The sequence below is a fragment of the Microtus ochrogaster genome, chromosome 5 (assembly GCF_000317375.1).
Source record: "Microtus ochrogaster isolate Prairie Vole_2 chromosome 5, MicOch1.0, whole genome shotgun sequence".
Taxonomy (NCBI): Eukaryota; Metazoa; Chordata; class Mammalia; order Rodentia; family Cricetidae; genus Microtus; species Microtus ochrogaster.
The window spans coordinates 62,319,341-62,331,220 of NC_022012.1; the positions used below are offsets into that span (position 1 = coordinate 62,319,341).

General features: G+C 40.5%; 1 protein-coding gene across 1 annotated transcript in view; it reads left to right on the forward strand.

Moving 5' to 3' along the window:
- The first annotated feature begins 7,581 nt into the window (after window positions 1-7,581).
- The window catches only part of Mlip (muscular LMNA interacting protein), a 256,970-nt gene continuing 252,671 nt past the window's right edge, over window positions 7,582-11,880 (forward strand). Inside the window, exon 1 of the mRNA XM_005347604.2 lies at window positions 7,582-7,625. Within this exon, the coding sequence (XP_005347661.2) occupies window positions 7,597-7,625 (29 nt within the window). The 5' untranslated portion in view covers window positions 7,582-7,596. The remainder of the gene's footprint in view (window positions 7,626-11,880) is intronic.

Genomic DNA, 11,880 nt, shown 5'->3' on the forward strand with positions numbered 1-11,880 from the left:
AACTTAGCTTTTTGGCAAAGACTTGACTACCTCTCCTCTGGATTTCTCTGGTTCTCATCTGTATTTCAGAGCACAAAATTAACAAGGCTTTAATTTTGGTGAAATCTGCCTACTAAATGATGCTCGCGAATAACACATTCACCCATTAGCATTTGGGATTTTGATTAAACCGTTTTGCAAGTAATTTCACGTTAGTGGCTGTTAAAAGAGTATAGTTTGAAAGGGGAAATATGTTTTGGCATTTAGCACTTTGAGATCCTCTGGTTTTTGTCAAAATCTATGCAAATTTTAATGCCTCCTTCTAATGTACAGCTGAACCGTCTGATCCCAGCGCTGTCTGCTGAGTGAAGAGACGCACATGCCTTCATTGCTAAAACCAGCAGGCAAGCAATGGCTTTCTTTACAGGTTTAGCTTTGTTTCCTTGGCTTATTAGCCCTAATTGGATGTATCCTCACCATTTTTGTCTTCCATTTTCCTCTTTCGTTGCTTGCCTCTGGGCTTCTGGGGCTTGTGGTCTGCAGGTGCCTTTGTCTCTCATGCTGGCTTTTACTCACCACTTCCAGAAGTCTCTTTGTCTCTCTCACACATCACCAACCTCTGGTTACCTCAAAGGTACCTCAGATTATCTTGACCAGGCCTTCAGCTTCAGATGAAAACAGAAGCTTGGTACCTCAGGATCCATGACTTGGACGCAGGAGATGGGGCCTGTGCTGACGTCCTCCATGCTTTATATATTCTAGAACCCTTTCTGCTCTTTCTCTTACCCTGCTGCTTTCCTAGAAAGATGGTTTGATAGTTTTGCTATTTGTTGCAGATCTTGTACTTTAGTTGGTACCATAGACATAGTTAAGAGGGTTGTACTGAAGTTGTTTTCAATACAGCAAAAAAAAAAAAATAGATTTAAGTTGTCTTTTATTTACAAATACTAGCTGAAATAAGTTAAAAATTGTAAAACTTTGACTAAAACAGTCAAGTAAAATTGTTGATTTTTTTGAAATTTCTTAATGTTTGGGCTGTGGAGATGGCTCTGTGGGTAAAGTCTTGCCTATGCAAGCATGAGAACTTCAGTTTAGAGTTCTAGCACCTATGTAAAGGCATTTGTGGCATACACCTGTACCTTTAGCACTAGGGAACTGGAGACAGGTAGATCCAGGGGCTCACTGGCCAGACAGACTACCCAATGCACTTGCGTGCATGTGTGGACACACACACACACACATGCACACACACACACGCACACACACACACGCACACACACACAATTGTTTACTTTAAGTACATTTATTAAACTTGATTGTCCATAGCACTAAAGTAACCATGATGGTATTTCTGTTCATTATATTCCACTGGGAAGAATGATGAATATAATTGCATAGATTTTTACTTTATTGTTTTGTGTTTCAAAGCCAATTATTTGCTTTATGTTCAAATGCTTTGGTTCCTGAAATTGTCTACTGTTCACTGAAATAGAGAATATTTTCAATTTAATAAGTAACTTTTTATGTATATGCATTTGTTTTGAGAAAGAACAAATAATACTAATTTTTTATGTGCAGTTTTTCTTCTGAACTTTATTAATCCACTCACAGTATAATGGATTTCTCTCAGAATAATATTCTTTCCTCAAGTAAGTGCTACCCTTTTAAAAATGTTTTAGTTTGTAGTTCATTTTTTCAAGTTTATTTTTCTCAAACAAAAGTCCTGTCATTATTGAATGTGATGGAGTTGGTTTAAGGACTTAAAGATGTCAGGTCAATGGCATCATAAGTCTTAGAGCCTTTTGCTTATAGTCATAAGATAGCTGCAACCAGTCCAAGCATTGCATCTACATGTGGAAAGGGAAGGTCCCTTTCTTTACTTTTGTAATTTAATAGGAAACTATTTTCGTGGAGATCTGTTACCTGGCAGCACAAACACCACATCTTTTATTTGCAACAACACCTTACCTTTCAGAAGTGTCATCTAAAACATAATCGTCTATGAATTATCATTTAACATTTATCCACTTAAGGACTGTTTTTCACCATGTTCCAAATGATACTTAAAGAACTGAGACCATAAATACAAACGGAACAGATTCTTGCCTTTATGTTGCTTCTGGACTCACACCAGGAAGAGGACAGATAGGGTGGCAGGCTGTAGTGTTGTGTGAGTGAGAAGCCATAGAGCTTGCTGTCACAAGGTTTAGGACAGACTGTGCAGTCGCTATCTGGAGCTTGGACAGATGAGAACTGCTCTTGATTTCCTACTAAAATTGAAGGGAAGGAGTAGGGTTCCATAAACATCAGGCCCAGCATATGCACAACCCTGGAAATGCCAGAGGACAAGAACCACCAGTGATTCTGTGTTTGATTCCAGGCACAAGGGGTAGAACTCGCTAAACAATCCCGTCCTTTATACTCGGGTCTTCAACTCTCTTCTTGGTAATAATGTTGCAGCCTTCTACATTTGCCTGGTTCTAGTTCCTTAGAACTTCAGTTTGGATTCACGATCCTGGCACCCACAGAACACTAAGTCTGATATTATTCTTGTTTTAATGTTAGTAAGATTTCTGTTTTGATAGTTTGACAGCCTAATCTGATCTACAGATATAGATAGTGGTTTATTTATTTATTTTTTTACTTTTTTATCCTGTGAAGCTTAAAAAAAAAGTTCATTATGATATTGAAAAATCAGGATATTTTCTAGATGAGTCCAATTACTTTGGAAAAAACCTGGAAGATTTGGAGTGGGAAGTTAAACAAGAGGGTTATAGGCCTTGCTCATGTAGTGGGCCTCTGTCTCGAGTAGAGAAACACACAGCTAAGCAAATAAGGATGAGGAGGAGGTCCGGGAACTCATGCCTTCTGCACTATATAGATTGCCACAGCCCCATTTTCTGCTCGCTTTATTATTTATTTATTTATTTATTTATTTATTTATTTATTTATATGACATGCTCTCCTGATTGAAGAATGCTGACCTGTCCCTGAGGACATTTATACTTGCTACCTCAAGTAAAGGCCATTGAGTATCTTGTCTAAAATATCTCTAGTGGATGGATTGGGATATGGCTTAGTAAGAGTGTTCATTTATGAACATGAGGCCCTGGGTTCTCTCCTTAGAAACACAAAAGAAAGAAAAAAGAAAAGAAAACAAGAACTTTACCTGTGAGGCCATCCCTAGCGTTCTAGTGAGTGGCATGCCACTTGGCACTCTTCGTGGAGGCTCTGGAGAGCTCCAGGCAGAGGGGCCGTTGTTGATGGTTGTCTGGTGTCTTGGGTCTGGATACAGCATTTTATCTTTTGATTTACCCAACAGTACTATGAGCCTATGAAAATGATCACTTCAGTCCCTTCAGCAAAGCGTGGGGGCTTGGGACTCTTAGACTGTGGATGCAGGCAGGTTTCATGTTTTGGTTAGGGAATGTGTTAGATTTCTGTAACAGAAAAGAGAAAGTATCTGTCCCTGGTCACTCATTTTAATAATTGCCACGTAGATTCTAGAGGGACAGGGTTCTAAGTAGTATCAGGAGTGAGATGAGAAGCACTCATGCTTATGTCTCAATCCAAGGACCCATCTGTGATGACCCTGACACCGTCACCTTTGAAGAGAGAGATTTTGGTGCTGATGTGGGGCTTAGTTGCAAAATTGTTGACTATTCTGACTCATAAAGAACCCATTGAGTTTTAAGACGTCTTTACCTTGTGTGCCAAGGAGGGGAGCTTTAGTTAATGGTTTGGAATTAGCAGGACCTGGGATGAGCTGTGACTTCTCGGTGGTCGGAGGGACACGAAACAGGGTTGCTTCTTTGCCTCAAATACTCTGGAATGCAGGCTTCTCAATTATGTTTTATGCCTTTGCTGCCGGAGTCCTGTCTTTACTTCTGGCTATGCAAGAGGAATCTTCTCTATGGCAAACCTGTCATAAGTCCCCCCACCCATAAGGAAACTGTTACAGGTGAGTAAAATCGTGTCAACTCTAAGAAACTTCCTCTTTTTATCATGTTTTGTTTCCAAATTATTGTTGCCAGTTATATCTGTAAGTAATCGCATTTTTAGCACCAAGTAGCTTAACACTAGAAATCAGTCCTGTACTTTTGTTTCAATTATTGCCAGGTTCTCCAGTTGAGATTCCTTTTTCACTGGATCTGTCTTGCATCAGCTTCTCCCGTACAGCTTTTTCTGATTTTCCTGCACTCTTGTGTTGAATCCTGCCTGTGAAAAACTGAGCTTGCAACTGTCCTTCCACAGCTTCCTTCGTGCTGAGTTTTTTGTAGAACTAGCGAGAAGAACATGCGATAGAAACATAGTTAATGTCGAGGTGACAAGACACAGAGACATCTGATGGGTGCCAGCTGCTCACCATGCTTCCCTGATGACCATTCCATCTCTATGGGTCTGCTCAAGCTGGCCATCTGTGACCCCAAGGCCACCATCAACAACAGGAGCTGTCAGTTCTGAGACCTCCAGGAGCTCGGCTCTTCATCACTGCTTTACAGGCTGACTCTTCTTGCCTCCTGTGGCTGTTCATAAGTCACTGCCTCCATCTTCCAGAGCTGTTTCTCTTGTTCTCCTCACACTCAAATAAGCCCTAACTCCTACATCAAGCCCATTATTTGCATACTGGTTGTCTCTCTGGCTGACGCCCAGCACGTATCCATCTAGGCTCCTTTGCATAGTGAAAGTAAACTGGGCCGACTCAGTCTTTCCCTGTTCCAGTGAATCCTTGATCCTCATCAAATCTCCTTCAAAACTCTTATCACTCAAGATTCCAAGCTATCTTGCTGAACCTACCCATCTCCAGCCGCTTACCTGCATATTTTGGGGTGTTAGACTTCTGCTCTGACAAGGTAAGATCAGAGACAGGTTAGAGTCTGTACCAGAGAAGTCACATTTCCCTTTTCAGGCGTCTGCTCTGACAGGGTAAGGTCAGAGGCAGGTCAGAGGAGACATTGATTCACTTCCTCCATTTCCCTTTCCAAGCTGGTAAGGGTTTTGGCATTTATTAGATGTAGCTTAGTCCTTGTGAACTCAGGGTAACGGTAATAGCTACTATACAGAATTGTTTTTGGATGTAGATACAAAACCTTAGAGCGTTTAGTAGGGTCAATATATAAGAATACTTCCACAGATAGTGACTTTCCTTTGGCCATCAGTTTTTGCTGCTTTCCTAAGAGAAAGATGGGGGTCTCATGATCCAGGTCGCTCACTGTCACTGCTCCTACAATCTTCATTGGGAAAAGGCTACAATGAAAGTGTGGGCTGAGACACGGTGCTCTGGGGTGGGGACATCTTGGCTCAAGGGCGGGGAGCTATGTCTTTTACTTATTTATCTATTTATTTATTTAGACAGAGTCTTGCTATATAGTTCAGGCTAGCCTGAAAGTCATGACCTTCCTGTGTAAGTGTCCTAAGTGCTATGTATGCCCCTCTGGGCTCTGTCTTTTAAGGTGAGTGTTCATGTCAGTAACAACATCAAAGCAAACATTAAAAATAATGCTGACAATGGAGTTCCTTAAATATTTGAAAATGGACAAAATGGGAGAAGAGAAATAATAAAAAAGGAATTGATTGTAAAAGTAACTGCTGGCATTTATATTCATGGCTTTTCATGTGTAATTAACATGCCATGACACAGCAATGGTACCCATTAGATACACCACATCATTTGGTTGAAACAGTAAGTTCAGTGCATGACTCTTTCTTGTTGCTTGGGTAGTATGTGTCTTTGTTGTCAACCCAGAACAATTAGAGCAAAACAGGTCCCATGAGACAATGCTGATGTGTAGTTATCGTTTTAAAACTTTTCAGTCTTAGCAACAGTGCTGAGTGAGCTGTTAGTCCTATTGTTCAGATGAGAAAATAAGGTTTGGAGTATGGAAAGGAGCTTCAAGCCATCAGCTTACCCACGTTCTTTGTGGGCTTTGCCTTGGTGCTGTGTGGCATGCATGGTCTGGAAGAGACCAAGTGATGGATGGAGATGCCTTCAGTCTGTAACAGGAAATGGGAAGAGATGGTTTGTGGAAGTCAAGATTTGTGGGCATGAACATGAGTTCCAGATCCTGGGGCAAAAGTCAGATTTCCTCACATATTCACTTTAGATGTGTGACCACCTACATTTTACCATCCATTGGCTTCATTGTAGGTCCAAGTAGACACTGATACCTCATACCAAAACTGATCTGCCCATCGCAAAGCCAAACCAAACCAAAGCCAAACAAGATGCAGAAGAGTGCATGGTTGACCCTAGTTCTCATAGAATGACAGCACATATTTCTGTCACCCCAATATAATGGTTCTGAGATTTATCTTCAAAGTCTTAAGGACAATTAATTAATCATTCTTAAGGGAAGAGACAGTGGTACAACTGAGCCTTTTAAAAGCTATTGAAGCCTTGACCTTCCCTCGCCCTGGGCTTTCTTGAGATTCTCACCATTCTCCTGCCTCAGTTTCCTATTGCTAGAAAAGCAGGTATGCATCCCAACACCCAGCTTGCTCTGAAGGTTTCAGAAAGCCAGATTGCACTGTCCTCTTGAAGGGAAGGGTGGCTATTACCCTCTTTGTAGTGTAGCTTGGCAGTTACTTCACATACCCTGAAAACACTGTAGCAATTACTCAATGAATAGGGCACAGTTAATTTATGAACAGGAAAATTATATACAATCTGCTACTATGTTAATAAGTTTGTGGCTTTCATTAGTAGGTAGATCAATTTCGAGCTTTATCAACCCCAATTGTTGAAATTAAAATGGAAATAGCAACATTTGTTTTTATTCTTCTTATACAAATGACTAATTATTTTCCTCTGGGTAACGATAATTAACAAATTCCCTCCTGTGTTCCTGATCCGTGCACAGCTGCTACTCAAGTGATCACAAAGACTTGTTTTTTTTTATGTGGTGACATTAAGCTTCCAACTTGGGAAGTATATTAACTGCATAGTATTGCTTGGGCTTATTAATTCTAAATTATGCCTCAATGAACTTCTCACACTGGGAGCAACATTTATTTGAATGAATTGAATGAGAGAGAGAAAAATAAGAGAGATGGACATATGTATATATGTATATGTATATATGGAGGTGGAGAATGAAAACATACCATCTGCGGACATTCTCTGCTCCCCACGTGATAGCTGAGCATATGCCTTGATATGTTTGAGTATCTCCAGAAAAGCACCTCATTCATCATCTTGGATCTTCAGTCATTGTTTCAGTTAAGCAGGAAGAGATCGCGCTTTGTCGGCCTGGTTTCAGGGCTGAAATATGTTCAGATCATTCCCCACTTTATTCCTTGGGCTTTTCTGACTTGGGTGTTTGAACAAGATTGGCAGAAAAGCCTGCTGTGTGTACCGCGTTGAGGGTAGGATGCAGTGATGTTTTTCTGTGTGTATACTGCCATCTGGACAGACACCTCTCTTCCACATAGTGTGCCACAGTTCCTGTAAGGATAAGTACCAGGTACCTGTGTCAATTTATTTCTGAATTTTCAACAGTTATTGTTTCCTTGTTAGGTGGTCAGTCAGTGTTTTCTGGATGCATGAAATGGTGCTGAGGAAGAAGGCTTGACACTCAGGCGTGGTGATTCAGCCTCTGTAGATGGAGAAGAAACTGTATGTGTATTCATATTAGCTCAGGATGCTGGTAAGTGTTCTCATTATCTCATTTCCACTATGGGAATTGTTAAATGCACTATTTCCTTATGTGTGTGTAAAGGACACATTATGTAACGTCACTGGAAGGAAATTCAGTAACACTTATCTACAACTTGAAAGATGTTTCTTTTTCTTTAAGTGTGGTAAAACTGAGCACTGGGAAGTCAACTTCAATTAAATAATTTAAAATAGAGAAATACTCACATGCATAAGTTTCCTGGAATGTGAAAATATAAAAACAGCCCAGAGTTCCTGTGAATGGGAATGCTGGTGCCAGTGGCACATTCCCTGACTAGTGCTTCATTTACTAAATTGCAAAGTAAAATGTTTCCCCACCCCTACAGTTACATAACAATCTGTATATTAAACACAAAGCTGGTGTTTCATCCCTGCAACAGAAACACTAGGAGAGTATTAGCAAATGCAAGGAGAGAAAAGAAAGCAGAAGAAAATCTGTCAAGACTTAAACATATTTGGTTGCATATTCCACTCACTTTGCTTTCCTTTTCCTGGTTTCTAGTTGACCCACTTCCTCTTTTTTCCTCTATTCCCTTGCGTTGAAAGTCCCTAACCCTGTCTATCTGTCTCCTCCCTCTCCACCTGCCCCACTCATAGATTGGATCATGATGGACATCTCACTGAAGCTCAGCAAATTGCATTCTTTCTCCCGGGAATTTATGTTTGTGAATTCAGAGAAAGCAGGTCTATTTGTATGCATGAGTCAAGTTAAGGGGGATGCAAATCACCATGTCTTGTCTCCCGTGTAGAAAGGAATCAAAACTTCAGAAAAATAAGAAATAATGTATACACACACAAATAAAGAGAAACATACCGGAAAAAGAAAGAAAGAAAAGAAAACCTAAAACTTCAGGAACTCAGGAGACTCCAGAGAAAAACTCTGGGGTCAATTGTTGTTGCGGCTTCCAGCCTTCCTGAGGGCTGGTGAGTGCTGTGTGATGTTCTTTTAGTTATCAATATGGGATTTTGTTCCCAGCCAACTTTCTGTTACTTATAATCAAGTGAAAGTAAATATAGGCAGGGTTTTTTCTGTGTCCCAGAAGTCACTCCCAAATAACCACAAAGAGGATTAATATTAATTATAAAATGCTTGGCCTACAGCTCAGGCTTATTACTAACTCTTACAACTTAATATAACCTGTTTATATTAATGCACATTCTGCCACGTGGCATCGCGACTCTTTCATCTTGCACCTCCTGTGTTCCTCTTCGTGTCTGGCTGGTGACTCCTCTGACTCCGTCCTTTTTCTTCCCAGTGTCCTTAGTCTGGTTCTACTGCTTAACCTTATTCTGCCCAGCTATTGGCTAGTCAGCTTCTTTTTTAAACCAATCAGAGTGACAGTGTAAAGGAATATTTCACTTTTCCCCTTTTTGTCTAATTAAAAAGGAAGGCTTTAACTTTAACATAGTAAAATTATATACAACAAAGACAGTTATAAAGTAACAATTAAAATTTATTATAAAGTTACAAAATCTAGTCCATTTTTATTTGGTAAATTTAGACAAAATATTCTATTACTTACCTTTTCTTTGTGAGTCTAGCATTTCATACCTAATTTGCTCTTATCATAACTCCAGAAAACTTTAAGTCTAAATATTTAGTCTTTAACTCAATCAAAGACCTCAGAAGTATGTAATGTTACCTAATGACAGGGACATCTGGCTGCCTAGACAGTCAACCAAAGTTCTTTTGTAATGTTGGGACATTCATCTTTGGCCTATAGGCCTAGTATATCTGATAGACTTTTCTGAGAAGCAGGAAATTTTGAAGAACTGTCCCCTACCCTGTCTTGGCAAAGCTTGACAATTGCTTTCTTTTGCATTCTGTGGGTCCAGTTTGGACAGTATACTGTCAGCAATTGAGGCAAGCGCAGTTTATTGACTAAATGGCTAACTTGTGCCATAAGGAAAGAAAACTCCATACAGAGATTCTTTGATGCCATCATCTTCTTTTGAGGTAAATTGGTACTAGCAGAAGCAGATATGTCTCACTGTCATAAAAAACCTTAGGTTATTAAACATATTAAATGTCATATTCTGTAGGTCTTGGAAGTGCTTGAAGATCATCTATCTATCTATCTAAATATATCTCTGTATAACCTGAAAGCAAAGCTAATATGACTATAAGTTTGACTATTATAGATGACTATTAATCCTCATTTTAGATTATACATTACATTTTTAAATGAGCTACAGAAACATAGTATCTCAACAAGAGTAGAAACATAATACAGTATATTAAAATTAACTTCAAACTTCTAACAATATATCAAAATGTAGAATATTTTGAGATTAATAGTTGTTTTTTTGGATTAAAGTAGATTCAATAATCTTTCCCTTTCACCTATCATTTCTATCTTATTTCTCCTTTTTTCCTTCAGAAAGAGATATTTGAATTTAGCTCTTTTGTTTAGTTCTTCCCTTTTTTTTTGACTAAGACCAATAACAATTTGTAGCCAACCCCCTCAAATGATAATAAACATCCATAATCCATCTTTTGGGAATGTAATATTGTTCTCTAGGCTACTTAGTATTGTTTGTGTTATCTTTGGGGGAACTTTGAGAAAATCAGGATGATTGTTAGGTCTTGGCTGGAGTAGTTTGTGGGGCTGGATCATTTTAGCCAGCAGCCTTGAAGCTGTTCTGGATGCAGACTTCTGAGGGGACTGCAGCAGAGGCATTCTGAGATGCTGGATCACCTGGGCCATCCATTTTCATTGGTGTCTGGTTCCCTTGTTCTGAAAGCACAAAAACTTTTAAAGGTAACATGCATACAAGTATGGAATATGTGGTGCACATCAGTCAGTTAATGTTGTAAAATATTATTTCAAGGTGTGTTAGGGCCCAGCATCAAGCATTGTCAGAAAGTCTTGATTGTGTCTAGCCAATGAGGGGTGACCATGTAATGTAAATGGATTGGAATGCTTGGCTGCTGGAACGGTATATATGTTTTCCCCTGTTGTTAAATGAACAAGTCTGCCCTATCCCTTTCACTGGACTCCCAATGTCTATGTTGGTTGATGTTGTGGCTTCTCACCCTCTCCCCCAAGGAACACAATAGGGCCCAGTTATATCTGGCACCTGGAACAGGGACATCGAGCATAGGTTTTGAGCTTGCCTGGTCAGAGTCCTTTTGTTTTTCATTGTGACTGTAATTTTTGTGTTTTGCCCAGAACAGGTTCTAGTCTTCTCCCTCTCCTCACTTGCAGTGCTAGGCAGTGCCCCCAATATGGTGTATTTTCTGTGAAAAAGCCTCTCGGTTCCTTTGACAAGTAAGTGTTGGGACCCCCATCCTTTCCTTCCTTTGTGTTGTCTGTCAGATTTGTCTGCTCCCTCAGTTAGGAAGGGACTTTTTTTTTTCCTGTTACACAATTTCCCACCCCTGTTGACTATTGTCTCCCTCCCCTTCACCTCCACCCCTCCTATGTCTGATCTCTCTATGTCTGATGAAGGGGAGACAGACAGTTCAGGTCCCAAGGAGCCTGCACAGACAGTGCAGCCACAGTTAAGACTACACAATGCTGATTCCCAGGCAGCTCCATTCCTGCCATGGGAAGCTCCACCTCCACTGCAATGTCCTTGGAGTGAATTGTCACAACCCCTGTCACCAACCCCTGTAAGCAGAAATTCCCTGTGTCGTGGTAGGACTCCCAGCCACTGCAGTCCCCTGTCTCAAGCCTCAAAGGCCGGAAAAATCTTCCTTCCCAGTCAACCTGGGACAAAATGCCATTAAACAGACCTGGATTCCCACCCCCATAGCCAAACTCTTCTTTAAAGCTGTGCTGGAGCTGGCCACCTTTCTTAGCTGGAAATCAGCTTACAATGATCAAGCAGAAGATAAAGCACAAATGAACCTCTTAATGAATGTTCCAGTGACCCTTGACATGCTCACTGGATGAGGTAACTTTGTTCATCCCATCATCAGGCACAGATTGGCCATCAAGCCTACTACCTACAGGTTTCTGACCTGGCCTTCCAGGCTCTTAAGGCATGCAAAGGGTAGGAGGACAGTTCTTTAAAATTTCTGCTTCACAGAAGAAACTGCCAGACATTCTGCAGGGCACAGATGAAAGTGACTGACAAGCTTCCAATATAGGTGGGACAGTCTTTCAAATTTTCTGCTTTATTAAAAGTCTTCCAGCCGGGCGGTGGTGGCGCACGCCTTTAATCCCAGCACTCGGGAGGCAGAGGCAGGCGGATCTCTGTGAGTTCGAGACCAGCCTGGT